Source organism: Thamnophis sirtalis, unplaced genomic scaffold (genome assembly GCF_051295495.1).
Source record: "Thamnophis sirtalis isolate CommonGarterSnake01/CBP01778 unplaced genomic scaffold, rThaSir2_p1.2 scaffold_13, whole genome shotgun sequence".
Lineage (NCBI taxonomy): Eukaryota > Metazoa > Chordata > Lepidosauria > Squamata > Natricidae > Thamnophis > Thamnophis sirtalis.
The window spans coordinates 24,592,948-24,614,024 of NW_028261393.1; the positions used below are offsets into that span (position 1 = coordinate 24,592,948).

The 21,077-nt window shown below is 39.3% G+C and overlaps 1 protein-coding gene across 1 annotated transcript in view; it reads left to right on the forward strand.

The window, feature by feature from the left end:
- Positions 1–21,077, forward strand: part of CSMD2 (CUB and Sushi multiple domains 2) — a 771,224-nt gene that overhangs the window by 390,160 nt on the left and 359,987 nt on the right. The window contains exons 6-7 of the mRNA XM_087728138.1: positions 14,790–14,902; positions 19,526–19,603. Coding sequence (XP_087584264.1) covers positions 14,790–14,902; positions 19,526–19,603 — 191 coding nt within the window. The remainder of the gene's footprint in view (positions 1–14,789; positions 14,903–19,525; positions 19,604–21,077) is intronic.

Here is a 21,077-nt window from a genome sequence, read left to right on the forward strand (position 1 = left end):
TGAACTTATTAAAACAGCCCCATCTTTTCTCAGAGTCACAAGTTCAATTGCCCCAGCAAGATTGGCCAAAATGTATCCAAATCTATTCCCCAAATGTTGGAGATGTAGCCACAAGTCTGGAACATTCTACCATATGTGGTGGACGTGCCCCATCACAAGGAAATATTGGTGCAAAATTCAGAAATGGCTGGAAGAAATTACGGAGCAAAAGATAGAACTGAAACTGTAATCATTTTTATTAGGAATATTAGACCCGAAAAAGACAAAAAATATCTATACATAATACTATACATACTCACTGCAGCTAGGATTGCTTTCACACAAAATTGGAAACAAATCAATGCACCCGCAGATGAAGCAATAATTAGAAAGGTACTCGAAATGTGCAGAAATGGACAAAATGACCATGGAGTTAAAAGAAAGAAAAATCAGATAATTATAAAATATGGAATAGAAGTTAGTTGGCTAGAAAACAGAAGTCAAAACAGGAAATAGAATTACTATCAAACTTAAAGTATTGCCCATAATGTAAATATAATGGTGATATGAACAATTAATATTATTACAATTGTTAGTACAACTTTTATTACACTATTACAGATGTTAAAACCAATAGGAGGGCAACATAGAATAGAGAACTACATGTATGCTGATACAGAAGGCTGTAAAACTATATATATATTGTTAGGTTTGTCTTGTTTTTTCATATTTAGTTTCAGTTACAAGAAAGTCAAAATAACTAAATACAAAAAAATGCCTTTCTTCCCATACCATTTAGCATTGCCAGTGTATAATTTGCTGAACACTCTATTTGAGCTATGGTTGGAGAACCTCAGACTTTCACCACTGTTACTGGGAAAGCAGAATGCAGAAAATATGCTTACTAGATTCATTCTCAAAGCTTCAAACAAGAAAGAACACCATGCTTTTAAAGAAGCAAGCTCATTTTTTTAAGGAGATTAACTCGATTGCCTTTTGAATCACTAGCTATGAAATCCTCTCCTCCAAACCATGTAGGACTGTTTCTCTCTCTCTCTTTTTTTCACTCTTTAGACATCAGTAAGAACAAAAAAATGGGACAAAGATCAATTGCATTGTTCTTTATTTAAAATACTTCCTTTTAATGACTAAAATTTGCTCAAGTTGGCTCGCTTCTTTAAAAGCATAAGGTATCTTCCAGATAGTGATCATAGCCATGAGAAAGAAAATAAAAAGCATGTGGTTAAAAGCAGCAGGATAGAAATCAGAAGTTTTAGACCTGCCTTAGGCACATATCGCAATGGATAATCTTGGGCTCTTCTCTCTCAGTCCTAAGACTAAGAAGCGGCAAACCATTTTCAGAAAAAAATCCTAGAAAACTGTGACTTGTCCAGGCAGTCACCAGCAGTTAGGAAGGCTAAGGTCATAAATCTGGTGCTACTTGGACTGCATGGATGTTCTGATCCCAATTGTGAATATAAGCTGAGAACTACCTTGAATGCATTCTAACAAATGTAGCTATTTAGGATGAGCAGCAGAGGTCAATTCAGTTTGGAATTGTTCGACCAAGTAGGTAGTAACTCGGCCGGACACACGCCCAAACCAGTTCTATGCTCAACGGCGCCATCTTGATTTTCTGTTCTGCATATGCACAGAACAATCTTCATTGGAAAAATGTATTTTGTTTTCCTTTTCTAATGTTTTGCGCATGCACAGACCTTTTAAGGTGCAAATGTGCACACACATGGAACAAAATTTTTGTGTGCTGAACCGGTAGTAATGCCAGAAGAAACCCACCTCTGATTAGCAGTCTAATTTAATCTTTTCCTTACCTCTTCCAAGAAAAAAAAAATTCATTTGATATCTCTGTGCTTGCACTTACAGTTCCTTAATTCATACACAAGTTAATATTTCAGAGCAGAAAAGCTAAATTTCAGCTCTGTGGCCAAAGATACTGCTGTCAGACCTAGAAGCCATCTTTTACCTTTTGGACATCAGGCCTGCCACATTTTCTACTGTGGGAAAATGCAAGGGGGGACTATACAGAATGTGGGTGAAATGTAGCCATAATAACATTCTTTCTCAGAAAGTCAAGGTCAACTGGCCCGGTACTTGTGATGAGATGACTGGGAGGTAACTCCTGGCTTGGATGGTTCCTGATTGGGCCACGTGATGGAGATGTGGGTGCCGGGCAGGGACTTGAACTTTCCTTTGGGTGGGGAAAACCTGGAAGCTTTCAGATTCGGGTTTTCCCAGGTGTGCCAATATGACATCTCTAATAAAATGGAACTTGGAGGAAACTCAAGCCTCGGAGTCTTCTTTCATTGGAGGTTTTTACTTGGAACCCTGCCAATTGCTTGATTACAGGTAATGCTCAACTTACAAACAGAATTCGCGTCAGAAAGTCCATCATACGTTATTGCAGTCATAAGATGTGTTGGGTCCAATTTTACAATTCTTAAGGCAATTGTTAAGTGAATCACATGGCTGCTAAGTGAACCCAGCTTCTCCAATGCCCGGTTTTTGCCATTTTTTAAAAAAATTACAAAAAAGGTTGCAAATTGTGATCATGTGACAGAGGTGGTTGCTGCAGGTATGGCCCAAAACAGCTGTACCGGTAGTGACCGGGAACAGTTTAGAGCATACCAATACGGTGGCTCATTTGGCCCACCTGCCTGCCCGCACTCTATAGCTTGTTTTTATGGCAAACTGTGCACATGCGCACAGCATGCGGTGCCTGCGCAAGCCCCAACAAACAGATGGTTGTTGCAGGGGTGATGGATTGCGCATGTGTGCACAGTGCATGTCAGGCGCATTCACAAACAGACCGTGATCAGCATGCTGGTAGCGACAGTAAGAGCAACTCACCACTGGGTGGGACAACTTAAATGTGAGCTAGTTGCAAAGCACCAGATTGTGGTCAGTTGACCACAGAGGTGATGTGATGGTCATAAACTTGAGTACAAGTCATAGGTCACTTTTTCCAAAGCTGTTGTAACTTTGAACAATAGTTAAAAACTAGACATAAGTCAAGGACTACTTATATGTGATTAAATGTCTCACCCAGAGATAGTGCAATTCATAATCATTCGTTTCAGTTTTGAAGTTGACATTCAGCCTTCCCGGGGGTTTTCCACTGCTCCCTTCAACTCTTCTACTTCATCCCAGGATCTACTATGTTGCAAAAGCATGGAACACTTCATCTTGTCATTGGGGAAGATGATGATAATGGTATAAATTGACTTGCAATTATTATTGATGGTTCAGAACAATAGTAGTGTCAGGACAATAATTGTGGCCCGTTTTAGTGAGAATCATCATTTAAGGAATTAAATGCACTGATTGTCTTAGGCTTCATATTCCAGCTTTGAAAATGCAAGAATGAAGGGAAAGGTTGTATTGCTGAAATGCAAATGCTAACATTTGGGAAGGAGGGATCAGTTTGTTTTGATTTTTTGGGGCTGTTGAGAATTAATGTTGCACTCAGATATGAACTCAAATAACTTGTGTGTTTTCTATTTCCTATTGTTTTGTTTGAAGTGAATTAAGCATGTCACTGTGGTCCTTTGTTTCCATAAGAATTTTTTAGCCTGCAAATGTAATTGGATGATGGTGAGAATGGATGATGGTGATTAAAGATGACAGCTCCAGGTGATTCTTATTAGTTTGCATAAAATGTTGCATATTTCCCAGGAATGTAACCCAAAATGCTCAATGATTTGATTGGAGGTTATCTCCTGTGAAATCTGGAAGATTGTTCCTTCTGAGACTGACCTCTTTATGAACACCCAGTGGTTACCTTAAAAGTTTCAGTTCTTTTATTCAGCTCTCATATCACATAATGATTTTTAAGTCAATAGTAACCATTTGAATTGGAGCTGCTGAGAAATTGTTTTCCTTGGACATTCAGTTTGTGAGATTTTGCTTATAAAAATAAACCTGAATGTCCATGTGCATTTCCACTAAAGTCTATTTTATTAGACTTTATTAGACAGCATTTTATTGCTGTTTTGTTTTTATTAAAATTAAGCATCTAACTACTGCATGGAATATAATTACATCAGTCCATAGACTGGACAATTAAGGGCACACACAAATCCCCCATGGTCCACCTTCCATTTTCCAGACATTTTCTAAAAAAGAGCAACCCCTACCTTCATTCCTTTGGTAGCAGAAAGTCAGTCCTTCTCACTGCTTTGAAGAGGGGGGGGGCATTAATCCCCTTCTTTTCTTGTTCAGTGCTAATTGGTTATGAGTTTATTACTTCTTGTTAGTTGCAAAGTCATGTCCGACCCATCGCAGCCCCATGGACAATGTTCCTCCAGGCCTTCCTGTCCTCCACCATCCCCCAGAGTCCATTCAAGCTCACAATGACTGCTTTGATGACTCCATCCAGCCACCTCATTCTCTGTCATTCCTTTCTTCTTTTGGCCTTAATCATTCCCAGCATTAGGCTACTCTCTAGTGAGTCCTTCCTTCTCATTAGGTGGCCAAAGTATTTGAGTTTCCTTTTCAGGATCTGGCCTTCTAAAGAGCAGTCAGGGTTGATCTCCTCTAGGACTGTTTATAACTACTTAAAGTAATGACAAGAACACCTCTACAGCTGTAGCCATTTTGTAAACCATTGGAATGTGTTGGTTCCTAAACCAAAATCAAATATGTTGGGCTGCAACCTGGATTGCAATCCACATTTCTGTACAATAATCCTTTATTGGCTGCATTCATACATTCAGTTAACCAAATGACCTGGGTCCAGGCATCAAACTAATTTGTAAAAACAAATCTCTAACCAAGTTCTTGGTGTATTATGTGAATCCAAGTATTAGTTTGTCTTGGCTTTGGTTAAGCATATTGTACCTGAACATATGTTTGATATTTAAGAACCCCTACCATGCATCACTGGAGCTCTAGTTTCATCAGCCTCTGTTTAGAAACAAGATGGGTTTATTTGGAGAAGTATTCCCGCTTCTTTCTCCCATGGCTTTTAATCTTGAAGAACAACTTGACCTAATTACTTGTTTCCATTGCCGAGGTCTAGCCCTAGTGGGAATTCTTCCATCCTGCTGGTAAAATATGATGGGGGGTGGGTGGGCAAAGAGAAGATTCTTCCCTATGTTTTATTAAAGAGTTCTGCCTAAAATAACATGTTTTCAAATTAAGGGCCAACTCTTCATCCCTTGAGATAATTAGATTGGAAGTTCAGAAGAAAAGTTCAAATGGAGAGAAGAAGTGAGTATAGTTAACAAAAGTATGGAGAAGCAATTGTTAAAACATTCCGGAAAGCACCGGAAAAGACTGTTCTACCCTGTCTCTGTGAGGCAATTTTCATATTTAATGAGCATTACAGTATCTCTGTGGAATAAGACTTGCAGGCTTTTTTTACCAAGATAATTCTTTTTTTCTCAGAAGCAATATGAAGTTGGTATAACATTAGCAATAGCAATAGCAGTTAGACTTACATACCGCTTCATAGGGCTTTCAGCCCTCTCTAAGCGGTTTACAGAGTCAGCATATCGCCCCCACAGTCTGGGTCCTCATTTCACCCACCTCGGAAGGATGGAAGGCTGAGTCAACCTTGAGCCGGTGAGATTAGAACCACTGAACTGTAGATAACAGTCAGCTGAAGTGGCCTGCAGTACTGCACCCTAACCACTGAGCCACCTTGGCTCAGTATTAAACCTCAGATATCTTTATTTATTTATTTTTGGGGTGTGTGATGGATCAGTCAGAGTGATTTTCACTCCTTTCAGCTGCCTCTCACTTTTGGTCCTTTCCCCATGTATTACCATATTTTTCAGAGTATAAGACGCACTGGAGTATAAGATACGCCAAGATTTTGGAGAGGCAAATTAAAAAAAAAGTTTTTGCACTCTGCAGACCTCCCAAAAATGGCCTTTTTTTTTTTTTTTTTTGCAAAAATGGGCTTGTTTTTTTGTCAGAGGCTTATAGAGTGTTCCTGGGAGGGCCAAAAGTGAGCAAAAGATCTGTTTTTCATGAAAATGGCCCCATTTTTTGTCAAAAAAGGGCAGCATAGCCTTTAGGAGACTTATAGAGTGCTCCCAGGAAAGGGGGGGCAAAAACGAGCAAAAAATGGCCCATTTTTCGCTCAATTCTGCCCTTCCCAAGCCCCAGGAGCACTCTGGAAGCCTCCTAAAGGCTATGCATAGCCATTTTGGTGACGGGGCGGGGTTTCTGGAGACAAAAAATGCTGTATTCAGAGTATAAGACACACCCAGATTTTTACCCTCTTTTTGTGCCTTATACTCTGAAAAATACGGTATTTATTTATTCATGTTGGAAAAAATGTCTATCTGGGTTTAGTTCCAAGTGGGGAAAAAGACATTGGATTCATGGAAGTTGCTTGGAAAGAAGGTTTATTGATGATGGACATCAACACGTGATTTGAGCTCCTGGGGGAAAAGGGGAAGAGATGCTGAGAGTGCCCTGGTTTTATGCCCTCTCTGGGCTTTTGAATTTGAGCTTGTATTCTGATTGGTTGTCGGACTCCCATGGGGCCATGTAGGGGCAACTCTGTAGGCTGTCCTGAGTCCCAGGCTTGGTTGAGCTTTGCTGGATGATGTAATCTTCCCAGTTGCCATGTGGTGAGATGGGTAGAGGGCTTTGAGCAATTCCTACTATGGCTCTGCCTTTGTTATGTAGAATAGACTGGCTCAGACGTGGGGGGGGTGAGTTTCTGCCTCCCTTTTAGGGGAAATATTCTGCCCTTTTAATATTTCCTAGAATATTTCATTCTTCTAGGAGAAGGATGAGTGCTAACTTTCTACATTCAGATTCATGTGTTTCTCTCTGCTTCTGGAAGCTTGATTGTGCTGTCCTTCCCCTGGGAGCTCAAGGTTTAGTAACATGAACCTCATCAAGGAGGTTGTGCTAAGGGAGAATGACTGGCCTAAAGTCACCCACTGAGCATTGGAGTTGAAGGGGAAGCTGCCTGTCAGCTTGGTTTTGGGAGCTTATTCAGTATTTGACACTAAAAATAGTTCTCCTCCTTCCCCCTTATAATAACCACGTCAGATGGATTCAGCTGAGAAAGAGGCTTTGTCCAAAGCCTGTCCATTGATTTGGACTTGAAGTGATGGTTGGATGCAGTGATGGGATTCATTTTTTTTTACTACCAGCTTTGTGGGTGTGGCTTTGTGGGCATGGCAGAGAAAGGTTACTGCCAAATCCCCACCCCACTAACCTGCTTTCCAGCTCTGTTCTCCTGTGCAGGACAACAGAAGAAGATCAGCTGGGAGGCAGCAGGGGCGGGGCCAGCCTATTTGCCGGTTCTCCAAACTACTCAAAATTTCCACTACCAGTTCTCCAGAACCAGTCAGAACTGGTTGAATTCCAACTTTGGTTGGATGAGAAGGACTGCAAACATGAATGGAAGCAGTAAAAGGGAAGGAGGAAAAGTAGACAGTTGAAGGAATGAATTTCTCATGTGTGGAATCAAGGTAATGAGACAAGAAAGGGACAAAATATTCAGAGGGGAACATATTTGCAAATATGCAAAGCCTGAAACAAAATATTGCATTTTTTAATCTACCCACAGTTTTGGCAACCAACCAGAAGTAATTAGGGAAGCAGAATGTTGAAATAGGATTTTCACTCAGCTAATCCAGGAGCTAATAAAATTTTATTGTGAATGTAAACTGTATCACAAAGGAAATGGTGGAAATGTTAATATTTGTGTGTGTGTGTACGTGTGTGTACACATGTCTTTTATATTATATTTTAGTTCATAACACAGAAATACATTTTAAACAGAAGCTCATTAAAATGTTTCTCTCTGTGTGTATATATTTAAATTTTTATTTCTACAACATGCTTACTTTTAAATAGGATTTGTCTGTTTCCTTTTTTTGTAAGCCAAGGTCTGTGAACTACATGAAAAAATTAGAGAAATATCAAATCTAGTTCTATGCAATTCTACACATGGATCTGGAAAGTATAAATAACAGTGACGTGCGGTGAGGTTTACGGTTGATGAGGTAAGAGCGCGGTGGCAGCAAGAAGCTGTCGCCGACAGAGGCGTCTCATGTTTATGTCCGCCATAGATGCGAGATGCCTCTGTCGGACACAGTGGCGGGGACAGAGAAGGCGGGGGGCGAGGCGGCAGCCAGCGAAGAAAGGGGAGAGGAGGAGGAGAAAAGGGAGAGGGGAGCAAGACAGGGCTCCCGGTGGGGGGGGGGGAGAAGAGAAAGAGAAGGGGGGCACAGCAGGCAAAAGAAAGAAAGTGCCAGCCCGCCAGCAGAGGCAGGTAAAAGACACGCCTCTGCTGGCAGGCTGCCCCTTTCTTCTCAAACAAGGCTGCCCTCCCTGCCTCTCCCCCTTCCCTCTCTTCTCAAACAAACTCTCTCTCAAATTGAGAGAGAGTTTGTTTGAGTGAAGTGAAGAAACAAACACACGTACACACACACACAAATTACTTACAATAAAAATTACTTACAAATTACAATAATTTTGAATTCCTCCCCCCTCCCTCCAACCCAGGACCCACATACCTTTTCCAGCTGTGTCACAGAGGATTTCAACTCTCCTCTTGTCTGCCATGATGGAAATGTAAAAAATGTAAAAAGAAAAAGGCAAAAGCTGCTGCTGCCAGAGCAGGAGGAGGCGAGAGAACCATGTGCCTCCTTTGCATAAGGAATTTTTTGCCTTTTAACCCTTGCTTAACTCTGCTCAAGTGATCATAAAGATAGAGTAAAGGAGGCACATGGTTCTCTCGTCTCCTCCTGTAGTTAAGCACTAAGCAGAGTCATCCACTGTGACTCTGGCAGCAACTACCTCAGCCTTTTTCCTTTTAATTTTTTTCCTTTTCATGATGACAGTGGTGAGGCCCTGCCTCCTCTGCCTCCCCTGATTGCACGTCCCTGATAAATAGTTCTTACCTTACCAATAAGATAAGAAAAGGGACGTGGTGGCTCAGTGGCCAAGATGCTGAGCTTGTCCGTCAGAAAGGTTGGCAGTTCGGCAATTCGAATCCCTGGTGCTGCCTAATGGAGTGAGCTCCATCACTTGTCCCAGCTTCTGCCAGCCTAGCAGTTCAAAAGTACATAAAAATGCAAGTAGAAAAATAGGGACCACTTTTGGTGGGAAGGCAACAGACTTCCGTGCACCTTCGGTGTTTAGTCATGCCAGCCACTTGACCACGGAGATCTCAAGACAGCACTGGCTTCTTCGGCTTTGAAACGGAGATCAGCACTGCCCCCTAGATTCGGGGATGACTAGCACATATGTGTGAGGAGAACCTTTACCTTTACATTACCAATAAGACCTCATGAAGAAGTTGCAATTTCAATATGCAATTTCAAACAAATCTGACCCAAGATCACCTAGTTGTATCCCATGGCTAACGTGGGACTTGAATTCATAGTCCCCCATTTTCTAGCCAGACCAGAAAGGCTCTCTTATTTTTATTGATATGCCCATTGTGTTACTGAGCATGTTTTACAACTTTGAATGGAATTGTTTGTCCCTTGATGTTTCATCCAAATTGTAGCTTCTATTCCAAACATCCTTATTTGTAATTAAGTACTTCTTATCAGTTGGGCATATAACAATTATTTGAGCCCTATGGAAGGCAGGTATTGTTATCTTTCAATATACCTTTTTGTTGTGTTTTTTAAAATATCTGTATTCTTTGTGGTTATATCTGAGCGTGTCTGTCACTGCCTGATCCTTCTCTCATATTTCTGTACTTAGATGGATTTACTCTCTTGACTACACTGAATCTGAATCCTTTAAGACACAGTCAGTAAATTATTTTAACTGACATTGTTCAGAAAAATTCTGGTAGCATCTTTGGGGGTGATCAAACTTTATTAAAAGGCAGAAGCTGCTGTGATCGGTAGTTTGTTTCACCAGATGCACGGAGTGGATAAACTGCCATAGAATGAAAATTGGAATAGGTGTGTGGGATTATTGGTAGGGATTGCTGGCTACCATAAACTAAAACTGTTCATTTTTTAATTGCTTTTAAAATAATAAGAAAAAAGGGGGAAATACACATAGAAAATACAAAGAAAAATAGAAAAAAATCCCTTCATATACAATATGTCAGGGTTCCAACAGATGCCCTAATTAATTCATAAGCCTCAAGCCAAGTTTCAAAAGAAATCCAGTTATTTATTAGGAGCAACATGTCAGCACATGCCCAAGTGAAGTCAACTCTGCCCCACATAATTTACGGCTCAACTATGACCCTGTTTCCCACCCTCCTCTCAGTGTGTGTCATAATTCACATTCTCCAATGGAGCACTTTCATGGTCTGTAGAAAACACGACTCTCCCTGGGCGGCTCTGGTAACTTGAGATACAGCCTTGAGAAAGGTATGCATGGGATGTGCTTCCAGTCATGGCTGCCAAGCTGCTCCATCATTTCTTCAAGCGTAGAGAGTAAATTATATGTATATTACATATTTATTTAATGCAGATATTCAAGTACATATACAGTATATTTCTAATACATTTAGAACTGTCATGCTAATTTTTAACATACTGTATTTTGTATAATGGAGCCCCATTTTTCAATAATATTTGTCCATACAAAGTCTACATCTACATGCACTCATAGATGGCAAGTGTAATCAGGTTGTCAATCCATTAACTAAAAGGGGCCAGACATTTCTCCATCTGTCTATTTCTCTATTACTCTCTCTGTCTGCCTATCTATCTATCTATCTATCTATCTATCTATCTATCTATCTATCTATCTATCTATCTATCTATCTATCTATCATCTATCTATCTATCTATCTATCTATCTATCTATCTATCTATCTATCTTTCTTTCTATCTATCTATCTTTCTATCTATCTATCTATCTATCTATCTATCTATCTATCTATCTATCTATCTATCCATCCATCCATCCATCCATCCATCCATCCATCCATCCATCCATCCATCCATCCATCCATCCATCTATCCATGTATCTACCTACAGTATCTATCTATCATCTATTTATCATCTACCTACTTATATGTACCAACCTACACATGTATGGTCTGTATTTATATTTTATATTACTGTTTCAAAGTGTGTGTTATCTAGATTGTTAATTTTAAATTCTTTTCTCTTGTTGCATATGTGTATCCTGACCAAACCCTCTTACCATAGTTTAATATTGTCCATTAACCAAAATTCTTCATCTGTGTCTAGCTTTCCTAATTATCTTGATACTATTAATTTAGCTTTTTGTATATTTCAATGCCCATTCCCTTGTAATTGGTTAAGGATGCAACAAAGTTGTTTCCTTTCATTTCATTTCCATTTGGGTCCATTCCTCTCAGCTTCCCTCACAGGAGTGTTGTGGAATAAAAGGGTGGTAGAGCTCTATTTAACTACCTTGTGGTCCTGAAAAATTCACAGGATATAAATCTAACAAAGGTCATCATGATGTTTACAATAGTAACAATAGTACAAGAACATGTGAAGTGTTAATACCACTTTATAATGTCTTCATAAAGCCACACTTGGAATACTGCATTCAGTTTTGGTCGCCACGATGTAAACAAGATCTTGAGACTCTAGAAAGAGTGCAGAGAAGAGCAACAAAGATAATTAGGGGACTGGAGGCTAAAACATATGAAGAACAGTTGCAGGAATTGGGTATGTCTAGTTTAATGAAAAGACTAGGACTAGGGGAGACATGATAACAGTATTCCAATATCTCAAGGGTTGCCATAACGAAGAGGCAGTCAAACTATTATTCAAAGCACCCTAGATAGGACAGGAAGCAATGGGTAGAAACTAAACAAGGAGAGAAGCAACTTAGAACTGAGGAGAAATTTCCTGTCAGAACAATTAATCAGTGGAACAACTTGCCTCTGAAATTGTGAATGCTCCAACACTGGAAGTTTCTAAGAAGATGTTGGGTATCCATTTGTCTGAAGTGGTGTAGGGTTTCATGCCTAGGCATGGGGTTGGACTAGAAAACCTCCAAGATCCCTTCCAACTCTGTTATTCTATTCTATTCTATTCTCTATTCTCTATTCTAATTCTACTCTACTCTACTCTACTCTAGTCTAGTCTACCCTATTCCTTATTCTATTCTGTTCTGTTCTGTTCTGCTCTGTTCTAATAATAGCAATAGAATTATTACATTCTATTCAAAAGGAGAATATAGGACATTTCTTTCCATCATTATCGTCTGCAAACACCTCCTTTTTAATTCTATTCTTGCAAAATAGAACTGTTCTCAGAAGGCAAATAGCAGATAACTAATGTGACGCTGTCTCTAATAAAATGTCTGAAATGGACTTTGGTTAAAAGTAATTGGATTCTATAATAGCTCTTATCATGTTAATGTTGTTTCAACTGCTCTAGTTAAGGCCATTAATTTTGCTCTCATATATTCCCCTTTTCAAGGGTGTCTGTGAATATTAGGTAAACATTTGTTTCTGATAGAATCCATAATGATTTGTCCAAGACATTTTCCTTTAATTGTTAACTCCCATCTCCAATTATTTCCTGAAATTTAATTTTTGAAAAAGAATAGTATCACATATGTTAATAGAAGAGCTTCTTATTTAATTGGATTCATAAATAGGGAGTTAATACCATACAGTGCTTAGAAATTCCCACTGCCATTTCAGAACTCCTAAATTGATCCATGGCAAATGTTTGGCTGAGTTTTTATGGCCCCTCTGATAAGATTTTATTAGAATGTTTTTTTTTTATTTGCACACTTGTTAAAGAAAGATGTGTCCTCTTGTTCTCAGAATAACCATCTTTAAAAGTGGTGCTGCTCTTCAGCTGTTCATTTGTGGCCTGAATTTCTTCCCACATGCAAATGTTTATAATGGTTTTAATGTAGGTCAGAATTGAACATGCTTCTTGAAAAAATAATAAGGATTCTTTACTACAGAAGCCATTTCTTGATTTGAAAGCTGTCAACACTATGGTGATCACCCTTAACCCCCTCCCCCTATACTTTGATTACTATAGACATTTTGAGTATTTTAAAATTGTAGATTGTCCTGAAGATGCTTTCTCAAGACAACTGGACTTTGATTTCCTTGAAAACATTTTACTTCCCATGCAAGAAGCTTTTTCAGTTCTGAACATTTTCAAGGAAAAACAAAACCCAGTTGCCTATTAAAAAAAGCATTTTGGGACAGTCTTGACCTGGATGACTGAGAATCTCCAGAGACACAATTATTTCTTTATTTGTGTAATGATTTTTTTTATTGTTCTTATATGGCATTCATATTTATGCACATCTAAACATAATTGTCTATGTATTCAGTATCTTTTGCAGGAAAATAGGGGGCTGTGGTGATTCATTAGATTAAATTAGGTTAAATATTTACTAAGGTGCTAATAAAATGAGAACAGATTTACAGAATTGTTTGCTCTCCAGTTTTCTGCGTTACTGGCTGCTTTTGATTCCTAGAAAGAATGGCAAACTCTTTCCTTAGATAAACCTTGTAGGAAGGATGGATAACTGCTATTGAAAATTAAAGTAGGAAGTATAAATTATGAAAATACCATTAACATTCTTCTGGCATCTCTTTTAAACTTAAAGTATTTAACACTACTAAAGTTAAGGTATCTAATGTTTCTAATGTTAATTGAATTGTTGTTGTTGTTAGTCGCGAAGTCATGTCTGATCCATTATGACCCCATGGACAACATTCCCCCAGGCCTTCCTATCTTCTACCATCCTCTGAAGTCCATTTAAGCTCACACCGACTGCTTCGGTGACTCCATCCAGCCAACTCATTCTCTGTTGTCCCCTTCTTCTATTGCCCTCAATCTTTCCCAGCATTAGGCTCTTCTCCAGGGAGTCCTTCCTTCTCATTAGGTGGCCAAAGTATTTAAGTTTCACCTTGAGGATCTGGCCTTCTAAAAAGCAGTCAGGGTTGATCTCCAGGACTGACCGGTTTGATCACCATGCAGTTCAAGGGACTCACAGGAATCTTCTCCAGTACCATAGTCCAAAGGCCTCCATTCTTTGGTGATCAGCCTTTCTTATGGTCCAACTTTCACAGCCATAATTGAATAGAGACCCATTTTGACATAGTGGTAAAAACAACAAGCTAGATACCAGGAGATCTGGAGTTCTATCCTGCTTTAGGCCCAACTCAGCCTGGATACTCCTTGTCCAGTCACTCTTTCTCAGCCCTAGCAGGCAATGGAAAACCATAATAAAATCTTGCCAAAATAACTGCAGGCATTTCTGCAGGCAATCCCCAGCAGTCAAGGTTGGCTCAAAGGGATACACACATCTCCCCACAGACAAAAAAGCTTTGCTTACAAATGCCCTTTATTCATCTGAGCATGATATACTGTACCATCCATTCTAGATAGTTTTGAAAAGAAGAGAGATCATTGTGGACGTTTTGGGAAGCATTACACATGCTTTTATTTCTCCCTTTGCTGTTGCCAACCAACCTTTCTTTCCAGAATATCTTTTGGTGATATGACCAGATAGCAGGGCAGCTTTCTAATTATCTGTGGCAACAGAGAACTATAAACAGTTTAATTTCTGTGCCTTTGAAGTGGGGAGGCAATTTCACTTGATGGAGCACTAATCTGGCCGCAGAAGTTAGATCTGCATAAAAATCAGCATTGGATTTAAATTTTTGTTTCTTTTATACTGTAAAGTCTATACTTGTATCGCAAGATTTCTATGTGGGTATATAACAGGCTGCACAAACCAGTTTTATTTGCATCTCGAGGACATTTGAAACATGTGGTTGCAGGAAGAGTTCCTTACGCATCTTCATAAAAGAGATTACTTTTTTAAAATGTATGTGGCTGTTTCTGTTAGCTTCTCTCTTTTTTTTTTCTTTTTGCAGGTTTACAGGGACGAACCTTCCTGCTCCTGTAATCAGCAGCAAAAACTGGCTTCAACTCCACTTTATGTCAGATGGGAACCACAGACAGAAGGGTTTCAACGCACAATATCAGGGTAAGTTGTAGGATCCTTACTAACCTCTAGAGGTTTTTCAGAATTGTTTCAATTACAATAATTCCTAAAACGGATTGCAGATGTACAGGGCAATTTTCTATTTTATTTATTTTCCTTTTCTATGTTTTTCATGTGCATTGACTAAAATATTGGGACAAACTGTACAAATGTCAGCATGAGAAATTACTATTCCAGCAGCTATATTCTCACTCAGTGGATGTGGTTGGTGACTTAATAATATAGAAAAAACTGCATGCACTTTTCCCCTCATACAATTGAGGGATGGGATATAAATAATACTCATTTGTACACATCTTTCCTAATACCCGCATTATATGTGTAATTTTTGGAATAAAAACTGTATTTCAAAGCTCAGAGAAATGTGCAGCTAAAAAATAACAGTCATATTCCAATCCATTAGTTTGGATATTGCAATTTTTTTTTTGTTTCCTTAAAAAATACTCAACCCTTACACCTTTTTTCAGTAGCCTATTTCTAATATCATATCCAGATTCCTCCTATGATGTGTTTTACTACTGCATTCTTGAAAGGGATTAATTCAGTTTGACATTTATGCACGTGTAATAAATTTTGACACAGCCAGTATATAATTGCATCAAGTTTACTTCAAACATCAGTAGCAAAGAAAAGAGGCTTAATAGAGGGTTTGAAGGATTGTACAATACCATTACTTTCACCTGCTATGAAACTAATGCTTAGGTCATCTAATGCAAATGAAAGTCCAACATGGAAAGGAGGATGTTCAAGGTGGTTTCATAAAGGACTTGAGGAACAAGATGGAATGGAATAGAATTCTTTATTGGCCAAGTGTGATTGGACACACAAGGAATTTGTCTCCAGTGAATAAGCGCTCAGTGTATCTACAAACAACAAAGTGATGATGTATGCTATATGATTGAAAAAGATGAAGAATTCAAAAAAAAAGTCAATGTCTACCTCATTGATTATAGAAAGGCTTTTGTCGTCCATGCTATGTTGTTATTGTTAGTTGTGAAGTCATGTCCGACCCATCATGACCCCATGGCAATGTTTCTCCAGGCCTTCCTGTGCTATGTTAGACTATCACAAAGGTCCCTTCCAGTGATGTGTGGGGAGGTTTATGGCCGGTGAGGCAAGCGGGCAAAAGCCGCCCTATGTCTGCCGCCCTATGTCTGCTAGCGCCGGGGCTTCGGCGGGGCTCTAGGGCCGGCGTGGCGGCATGTCTTTAAAGTCCCGGTGCCGCACCGGCCATAGTGCGGGACGCATCCTGCTCTATGGCCGGCGTGGAGGCATGGCTTTAAAAAATAAAAAATAAAGTGCCAGCCCACGCGCCAGCAGACACACACACACACACACACACACACACACACACACACACACACAGAGAAATTACTTATAATAATACAAATTACAATTACTTACAAATTACAATAATTTTGAATTCCTCCCTCCAACCCACACACCTTTTCCAGCTGTTTCACAGAGGATTTCAACTCTCCTCTTGTCTGCCATGATGAAAATGTAAAAAAGGTAAAAAGAAAAAGGCAAGAGCTGCTGAAATAAGGCTGGATTAGCTGCTGCCAGAGCCTCCAATGGATGACTTTGCTAAACTGTTTAAAAAAAGCCTCTAAAAATGTGCCCTCTACAGGAGGAGGTGAGAGAACCACGTGCCTCATCTACATAAGGAATTTTTCGCCTTTTAAGCCTTGCTTAACTCTGCTCAAGTGATCATAAAGATAGACTAAATGAGGCACGTGGCTCTCCCGCCTCCTCCTGCAGAGGGCCCTTTTTTAGAGGCCTTTTTAAACAGTTAAACACTAAGCAGAGACATCCACTGTGACTCTGGCAGCAACTACCTCAGCCCTTTTCCTTTTTTTTTTCTTTTTCATGATGACAGTGGTGAGGCCCTGCCTCCCCTGACTGCACGTCACTGGTCCCTTCCTATCCTTAGACTGTATGATTTGAAATTCCCCATTCTCATTCTATTCTGCATCAATCCTTTTTTTTCTCCCCTCCATTACTTTTTTGGCCATTAAAGCCCATGGTTCAGTAAAGAGCAGTGTGTTGGGAAGTCTAAAATTCTGAAATAATTTCTGCCCTCCGTATGTATGTATGTATGTATGTATGTATGTATGTATGTATGTATGTATGTATGCATGCATGCATGCATGTATCAGGGGTGGATTCCTGCCAGTTCTAACCTCTTCTATAGAACAGGTTCCACAAATCTACAGTGCTGTTTAGAACCGGTTCCAGTTCCCTCCTCCCGCCCATCTGCACATCATCAAGATGAAGAGCGAGAGGAGGAATTCTGGGAGTTGAAGTCCACAGGTTTTAAAGCTGTCAAGTTTGGACACCCCTGGGGTTTTTTTTCTAAAGGGTTAGGGCTGCAAGGGTCTTGTAACTTGACAGCTTTAAGGCTTGCGTGCTTCAAATGCCTGAGTTTCTGAGCCAACATTTTGGTTGCTAAGCAAGAGCGTTGTTAAGTGAGTTTCACCACATTTTACAAGTTGGCCATGCCCACCCAGTCACATGTCCAGCAAGCTACTCCCACCAGGTCACATGGCTGGCAAGCCACTCCCACAAAGCAGGCCACACCTACAGAAGAGGTTCTAAAAAAATTTGAAACCCACCATTGGTATGTATGTATGTAGCTGATTTTCTAAATTTCTTTGAAGGAAAAATGTGGCTCCAGCCTCATCTATGGGTGAGGGTAATGACTAACATCAGACTGATGAAAACAGCATTGCAGCCTCACAACACAAGCTTCACCGCTTTGTAGACGTGTTCCAATTTTGCATGCATGCTGACAATGGACAGAGCTTAGGGAACAATGCCATAATGATGCTTCTATCTTTCTGACGAAAGCACCAGGATCCTGCTCTCGGCTTACTTCAAAATCTGAATCATACTTGGAAAGGATCCCACTATTTGCACAAGCTAGGACAATGGGCACACTCTCCCTTAAAAGTCTCTTGGTATACAAATAGGTTCTTTTGCACAAACACACCACTCCAAAGCCCGGAGAAACATATTAAGAATATATAACTAAATGAAAGTTAGGTTTTATTCACACTACCTTTTTATATGTCCTTGCCTATTCTATGGAAGGCCGCTCCTGTGGTGCCTCCTACAAGGACAAGTGTGGTTATTGCCCAAAATGACATTTTGCAGACCACCGATGTTACTTTGACCTGTTAAATACAGATATGTATTAATTCAGTCAATTCACTCATCTCCCTCCTCTCATAATAGTAAAATCAATCGAGTTAGGAACTTTATGAATCATCTTTCACATTTAATACATTGAGCTATTGAGTCATAATCTTTCAGTTGAGCATTGCGTTGTAGATAGGATGTTACTGAATTAAAAATAAAAGGAGAGGGAAATCAGTCATGATTACTGTCGTGCTATTAAAAATACACCTGCTTAAATCATGCCTTTTAAAAAAAAGTTTAAAAAAATAATGTGCAGTTAAGATTTTTGCTGTAATTTCCTCTCTGATTAAGGCAAATGTCAGAGGTTTGTAATCCAGTGATTTTGGTAAACAGCCTCCCCACACACAGAGACATAATATTTAAGTGTTTCCTCTAAAATACAAGTTTCCAAGGAATAGAAGTGCCAGAGGATGTAAAGGATTAAGAACAAATGTCTTATTGTTACTTTTAAAGACTGATTATTTTAAAGGCATTACTGATTCTTAAGAAAGACAAATGTTTCACACTTCAAAAGCAAATAACAGAGGTTAAAGTTATGAGTATTTAAGGATTGATTATTCTTGATCCTTCCACTTTCTACTCAAGTCACCTTTCCAAACTTTTTCAGAAAGCCAGAGATGGTAGCCATTTCAGTCCTTAGCTTCTATTTTGGGATCCATTTTTATTACTTTCCCCTAATTACGATAGCTCTTATTCTTAAGATTGCTAAATTTCATAATATTTGATTGAGCTCACTGAAAGTACCCAATGCAAATGAAATGAAAATGTCACAGTCTCATCATTGCTAATATTAGTGTCAGTAGTTTCTTATGTTTCATTGATCAGATCTCAAGATTTTTCCATATCTTAATTTATGGAGGATTGCATGTGTTAAGGCAAATGAGGGGCACCATGATGTCAATGGTAAAAAAAAAAACTATTTGAAATGTATATTCCCTTGTTTTGCTTGTTGATGCATGCGTGTGAGTAAAATAATTTGTTGTGCTTGAATTTTTAATATTCAATATTTAATATTCAATGTGCTTGAATTTTTAATATTTAAACAAGTTCTATGTTCTGAAATGGTATATCCATTATAGCATTTTTTGTGTTTAATGGGGAACTTTCATGGTTGATTTGTATGAAAGTGATTTGTTGGCATTGTTTGGAGAAATGGAAAACTGGCCAATCAATGAACTGTCTTGTTAATTGGCAAGTCATTGACTGAGATGGGTGGCCATAGAAACTGAACAAATACATATATAAATTGCAAAAAAGAACAAGAAAAGTCTCCCAGTGCTTTGTTCTTCTGGAAACCTAATTTGGCTTTCCAAATAATCTTAGAATTAACTGGTCAGGTGAAACGCCTTCTTTCCTTATAGCTTCTCTTTTGTTGAATCTTCTTCTCTTTCGTTCCCTTTCCAGTCAAAAAGCAAATGGAGATTAAGTCCCGGGGAGTGAAATTGATGCCAAGTAAAGACATGAACCAGAAGACATCTGTGTGTAAGTTTCAACCACCATTGCATGTTGAGTGAGATTTAGCACCTTGAACATCCCATATGACTTTCCAGCAATCACCAGACGATGCCACTCTTTTTCAAAATGGTAATGCCTGTTCTCCCCTCCTACCCTGCATTATTGCTTCACCTGCTCCGTTTAGTGCTCTGTTTGCAAACACATACTAACTCTGTAAGGGTGCCTGTGTGGGACTCTGTGTGTGTGTGTGTGAGATAGAGATTGCGTGTGTGTGTGCACGCGTGAGCCCACACATGTCCACAGTGGAATGGACCATGTGCTGTATATATTGTTAGGAGTGCTTTGCAGGACTGCAGGGATCTGGATTTCTCATCTATATGTCATGCACTCTACTAAGTAATTCAGACGGGAGCAAATACATGCTTGACAAACACAAATGTCAGAAAGCTTGGGTCAATTGTTCAGAAACAAACAGCAAAGGAAAAACAATAATCTAAAACATGGTCAGTTTTATTTTCCTTTCCTAGTATATTAAATGTCATTGTGCCTATCCTCTACATATTTTCTTTGGAAAGAAGCAATAACTTCATGTAAAAATGTGTGTAATGTAAAAAGAGATTTTGGAGACCTATGTGTTTATACAAATACAGACAGACAGACAGACACACCTCTAGGATTGTTTGCCTTATTGGTAATTCTGTACTTGAGAACAATGTTAGGAAGTTGAGAGAGAGAAAGTGAGAGAGAAATAGTGTTGTTTTGTGTCTATTGTGTTCCTCCATTGGTTTTGGGCATCCCAGGGGTGTGTGTGTGTGTGTGTGTGTGTGTGTGTGTGTGTGTGTGTGTGTGTGTTGTTTTGGGCCTGATATTTATTTTGTCTTAGGGACCAGATTTCAAACTGGGACAGTCATCAGAGGAGGAATCTCACCAGAGAAATGAGGAAATCACAATAGTGCAGAAATTGTGTAGTCTTTTTGAGGGGACAAAGAATAAAAGGGAAAGCCTCTATTTGCATGAATTGTAGAGGCAACGGAAGGCATTTAGGAAGGAATGGGAAGACCTGTAGGTCAGGTTCTTATGTGGAGTTAACACTTTCTCACCTCTTCAATGCTTTCGCCTGATTTTTACATGGAAAGCATCTTCAAGACATTTGTTTCCTGTATTCATTTTCCAAGTAGCCTTATTTCCTTTGGTAACTATTGGGGGCACATTTCTCTGGCTATTACTGCATTATTATTTTTTTACATATAGAAAACAGTGACTTCTTTTAAGAATGGGAGGAAGACAAGCTCAAGGAATGTGGACATTCTGGCTCTTTGTTCCGGAGGTCCTCAAACTTGGCAACTTTAAGACTTGTGGACTTCAACTCCCAGAATTCTCCTCTTCTGGCTGGAGAATTCTGGGAGTTGAAGTCCACAAGTCTTAAATTTGCCAAGTTTGGAGACCACTGCTTTATTCCATCATGTTCTCCATGAAGATGAAGAGGCATTATTAAAAAAAA